This window comes from Electrophorus electricus, chromosome 9, assembly GCF_013358815.1.
Source record: "Electrophorus electricus isolate fEleEle1 chromosome 9, fEleEle1.pri, whole genome shotgun sequence".
In the NCBI taxonomy this organism is placed as follows: Eukaryota; Metazoa; Chordata; class Actinopteri; order Gymnotiformes; family Gymnotidae; genus Electrophorus; species Electrophorus electricus.
The window spans coordinates 6,347,501-6,352,264 of record NC_049543.1 but is presented as its reverse complement, the minus strand read 5'-3'; the positions used below and the strand labels follow the sequence as shown (position 1 = coordinate 6,352,264).

Genomic DNA, 4,764 nt, shown 5'->3' with positions numbered 1-4,764 from the left:
TGTTATGATAGTTATAATGTCAGTCAATGCATTTCATGGGAGTAAAATCATGCATTATTGTTATAATAAGGTAATTTAGAAGCAAAGCAATGCATTTGGAAACAATTCTTGCAGTGTTCAAGAAAAGTCTTACTCAAGACTTTTACCAGAAGCGTGCTATCACTTAGGATAACAGCCATAACCTCAAATTATGACCGTTGTGCTAATGGCCTCACCCATTCTGTCACTGTGTAAAAATCCTACAATATAAGCTTCACGCATGTCTGAATATGTGGATTCAATTCGTTGACATAAATGACTGATTTCATGTTATAGTATGTGCTACGAAGGCATGTCTGGGGAGGGCGGGGGGCCTGCTATTGGGCTCCAGGGAGAATATTACATGCCTGCTGCCTATGAACTAAGCATGGCTGCAGTGCATGTGAGAGAGTCCTGTGATCAGGGCCTGAGGAGCACGCAGAGGGCAAAGGGAAGCTTTCTGGTAACATTTTTGCTATAAATGTAATTTTGGTAACGGGAGCGAATCTAAGGAATGCACCAAGTAGACTAATTAAACATTCAGCATGCATCCGTTTTGACGTTAGTTGTTAATCGCTATATTACATATTAGCATGTCATGCGCGCCCGTAAATTTATTTCCAGTATGTGCTGTTTGATTTTCCTGATGTTTTTAAAATCACTTAATATCTCAAACAATTCTATATCTAATGGGCTAAAGGGTGCGCTCAATTTTGCAATGAGGTTGACGCAAGAAGATCGAATTGTCCTACTTAGAGGGTATGAACCGAGAAGCCGCCAGTAAACAGAGCTTCACTTCCCAGCTTGCTTATGATTTCAAGGCTTTATTCACTTCCATGTACACCGTATACATGGCCACCGTTGGCAATATAGTGGTTGAATTGCCATAACTTATACTTGAGCTTCTTTCTTTACTGGTTTACTAGTTTTTCTTTAAATATAATTCAGTATTGCTTAACAAAGTGAGCAGCAGTTACTTTCTGAACTACGCACTGAAGTCACGAAGTTACACAGTTCGACTCCTGTTAGCGTAAAGAAATAACTGTGCAGCTCATGCTTTGAAAATACATGATTATTTATGGTTATTACAAATGTGTAAACCCTCAGCCAAGCAAGTAAAAAATATTTTAGCACTTTTTTTTTAAATCATAGTGCTCCCCCTAGTGGTAAATTTAGGAGATAGAGTCCGTGTTAGGACACCATAGCAACAAGTGTTTGGTTCGTCCGAATAGAGAAAATTGGACAGAGAAAATTGAAGAGAGAAAAGTTTTAGAGCAGTCACCAGCTATATGGAATCAACCGATATTTGGACCATACAATATAAGACTATAAACTTAGACAGAAATAGGAAAAAAGATGACTGACAGAAAATTACATATTGAATCCAGAGAGAGCACTCCTCTGCATCCTTGGTAATTACACCCTTGCTTTATTAAACAAAACGTGACGCGTAAAATATGCTTTCTTGATCTCTATGATCATGTTTTATGTTGTAAAAATTGCATAAGTTTTAAAAATTGAGTATTTTACAGTGTATTGCGTATATCCTGTTTTTTATCACAGGTATAAGGAACGGTTACGCACACAGTTTCTCAAGGATCCGGTTACGAAGCAGCGGCTTTCTGGGGCCCTCGATGGAGGCCGAAGGCGTTTTTTGAACGCAGGTGTCGGTGGTTTTAGCGATAGGTATCCAATTTCCTGCGCAGAAACTTCCTTTGAACCTGAGCGCGGAACTGCCCCTATCATTTTTGGCTTGTCGAACCAGGCATGTCCTGGCAGGCTACCTCAGCGCTTCACCAAACAGCAAATCTGCTTCTCGAAACAAAACCGCCTGAGCCAAGAGCGACGCCAGTACGTGGAAGCGGTGGAGCACAGACTGAAAACGCACCCGCTGGCTCTGTACCCCTATTTAGAAAGTGGCATGACACCCGAGGTAATTACCCCAAAATGGTCAAGATACATATGACACCGCTGACCAATATCAGCTTGAACAAAACATCTCCCACATTCAGTGTGACAATTTGATCATAGTCTCACGATGTGCATAAAACGACACCCAAGGATGTTTAGAAACTGGCAGTTCAAAGAATATAATTTGTAAAAAAAAATCTGACTTTAATAATTCAGCTCAGAATGGCCTGTCAGGTGGAAAATGAGTGTTCTTTCACCACCTTTACGCAGCTGTTTGACGATGTATTGTCTGTCCTGGACCCGGAAATTCATGTTAAAAGGGAACGATCTGTTACCTCTTCTAAGAAACAAGAGAAGCGTATTGAAGAGAATGTAGCACCATGTGAAGGCCTTACCCAAGAACCTTCAACAGAGACAAAACCATCGATCAGCACGGCGTAAGTGTTTTAACAAAACCGCAGCTTGGGCAAGAGATATTTTTGTCTGACTCTTTAAGCCTAGGCAAGATTGTGGACTGGAAAGTCACTCCCAGTTCTACCAGGAATGCACCTCTTGCATAATGTTTACATAATTTCAGTATTGTGGATGTTTTTTTGCTCAATATAAGATACTTTAATATTTGCATTGTTTGTGATGCGAACACTGCAGTTTCCTTTAGGATCAATAAACCGCTAACACCTATTATGTCCCCAATAACCAAGAAGGAGGTAAAATGCTTCAGTTCTAGGAATCCCTATAAATGGAAAGATGTGAAGGAGACCCATGCCAACGAGAAGCAGCTTGCCAGTGTTAAAGACCTGTATTCACCATCTCAGGATGAAGACCTCAAGAAAGTGACCAAGCTATTTTGTGACTGGGCTTCCTCTTTGGTCAGTCTATGCATTTGCAGTGAACACATTGTGTTGAAGACTGAAAGAGAGAGAGAGTGTATATGAAAAGAGAGAGATACTAATGCAGAGGGTAATTACACAAAAGTCCCTAATTTACAAAATATAGCACTGAAGTCATTAGGTCACCAATAAGACGGTCATACGAACATTCTTAGTTAAAATGATCTTAAAGGCTTTTAAATAATCTAAGTTATTAGCAATGACAGCCACTGTTCCAGTATACTGTTTCATAGAAAGCAGCATCGTTTCAGCGGTGGTCCTGTGATTAATTCTTTAGGGGAGAGAAACCGGCAGCTTAACAGAGTCCGCTATCTTGAACCTGTTTGGCAATGGCTATGAAAAGAAACCTGCCTTAACATTCCCTATTCAAGTGTTGGAACCCAGCCAAATACCAAAGGAACTTCGCACCACTGGCGAATACATGCATAAAGACAGCACCCACAGTGCTCAGCTGGACTTGAAGTTTAAGGTTAGAACCCACACCCAAACCAGTAACGTATAAAGGTTTCTGAAATCAAGCCTGTCTTTGTGTCTTTGGGGTGATGGGGGGGGGGGGGGGGGAGTTAGTTCTAAATCATAATTTTTAGGCCCATGGTTTCTGGTTCATACGTTGTGTCTTGGGATTCCCATTTCTTGCTGTTGTGTTTGGTTGCCTATGTGACCACAATTTTGATTCCTTTCTCAATACACCAGGTGTGTGCTCCCAGTGTGAAGACCACATATGGTGCATGGTATTTGGATCCTAAAACATGGAAGAAGCGACCTGCTGATGAGCTGCTGAGAGACCATTCAGTGACCAAAGACCTGGACCGCACAGAGCAGCCCACGGAGAAGGTGGGTCTGATCAGTGCTCGGATATAGCTACTAGCTGTAAAGACGGAAGAGCTGATGAAGTGACAGCTGGGACAGCCCACACCAATCTGTATTTATTCATGTGAGGTCTAATATTTCCTTCTGGGCAGGATGAAGAACTGAAACAGATTCATGGGGCTCAGGCCTTCAAGCAGTTTATCATCACTAAGGGACTAAGAATGCCTAGGGTAAGGTCCCCCCAAGTTCTTGAGCTAGCTTTTGGTGTTTGAAAAATGGACTGATTTTGTTATAAATCCAATATTTAAATGCTGCCCAGACTTACTTATTTCACACTGCAGTTTCTCAGTTCCCTGTTCTTGGAAGAGGACCAGGAGTGCAGCACTAGAGGGACAGACAAGACACGTTCAGCATCGACACGCAAGGGGACAGTCATGCTTTAATTATATCTCAGCCACTATTCCTGTGTGGTACAGCTGAGCTGTAGTTGAAAGGAAGGATTATTAAAAGGACAATTATGAGTTAAATTAAGACAAGTAATCCTGTTTCTCTTTTGAACAGTTCTGTACAATAGACCGTCCACATGCTGGTAATGTACTTTGATGTCATTTTCACTGATTAAATGAAGAATTTAAATAGAAGACCAAGAATTCTTTGCCTTGACTAGTTCTTCAGTTTTGATTTCAGATGAAACATTTTTAATGTGCCATTCTTGATGGGAAAGTTTAGAAATCACGTTTTATGTTAAAATAATGTTTATCCGAAACACACATTTGGTGCAAAAGCTTCTCTCTTCAGGGGTTGGTTTTGGTCTTTGACTTTCCTTATTCTTCTTTCCTGGCTTTTTATCATGGAGGTCATTTCTGTGAAAGTATCAGACAAGAATAGAAATATGTTTGGTGCCTTTTAGATACTGTAAAAACTGCAGTTTTTGTAATCTCCTACCCTGGTTCTTTATTTGAAGGTCCCCCACCAGGTTCTGAAGATTGTTCAGCTTGCTCTGCAGTTTCTTGCATGTCTGCCGTGTTGGATCATCTCGCTTACTGGCAACCGGGAGCTTCTGTAGCTCACCTGCTACTGCAGGTAGAGCACGGTGCTAGTAACACCGAGGTCATAGATTCCCATAGAGTACACA

At 41.1% G+C, this 4,764-nt stretch overlaps 2 protein-coding genes across 3 annotated transcripts in view; one reads left to right on the top strand and one right to left on the bottom strand.

Moving 5' to 3' along the window:
• The first annotated feature begins 506 nt into the window (after positions 1-506).
• zgc:158260 (uncharacterized protein LOC571389 homolog) lies at positions 507-4,382 on the top strand. 2 transcript variants are annotated; one of them, XM_027002932.2, is made up of 8 exons: positions 507-1,430; positions 1,582-1,951; positions 2,275-2,366; positions 2,651-2,798; positions 3,097-3,288; positions 3,513-3,653; positions 3,782-3,859; positions 3,971-4,382. In XM_027002932.2, exons 1-8 carry the CDS (start codon positions 1,375-1,377, stop codon positions 4,070-4,072), a joined length of 1,179 nt encoding a protein of 392 aa, XP_026858733.1. In that variant the 5' UTR covers positions 507-1,374; the 3' UTR covers positions 4,073-4,382. The 2 variants fall into 2 exon arrangements, with proteins under 2 accessions (XP_026858733.1, XP_026858732.1); XM_027002931.2 differs by having other exon boundaries at positions 508-1,430; positions 2,200-2,366; positions 3,971-4,381.
• Positions 4,364-4,764, bottom strand: part of LOC113572954 (coiled-coil domain-containing protein 158) — a 14,624-nt gene continuing 14,223 nt past the window's right edge. The window contains exons 23-24 of the mRNA XM_035530347.1: positions 4,575-4,706; positions 4,364-4,492 (exon numbers count right to left, since the gene is read on the bottom strand). Coding sequence (XP_035386240.1) covers positions 4,386-4,492; positions 4,575-4,706 — 239 coding nt within the window. The 3' untranslated portion in view covers positions 4,364-4,385. The remainder of the gene's footprint in view (positions 4,493-4,574; positions 4,707-4,764) is intronic.

What these genes read in the sequence shown, in the direction of transcription:
- zgc:158260 (XM_027002931.2), top strand. Translation starts at nt 1,375, where the DNA reads ATGACTGACAGAAAATTACATATTGAATCCAGAGAGAGCACTCCTCTG. An exon ending in AGCTGGACTTGAAGTTTAAG is followed by an intron (nt 3,289 to 3,512) that starts GTTAGAACCCAC and finishes TCAATACACCAG; the next exon opens with GTGTGTGCTCCCAGTGTGAA. An exon ending in AGGGACTAAGAATGCCTAGG is followed by an intron (nt 3,860 to 3,970) that starts GTAAGGTCCCCC and finishes TTCACACTGCAG; the next exon opens with TTTCTCAGTTCCCTGTTCTT.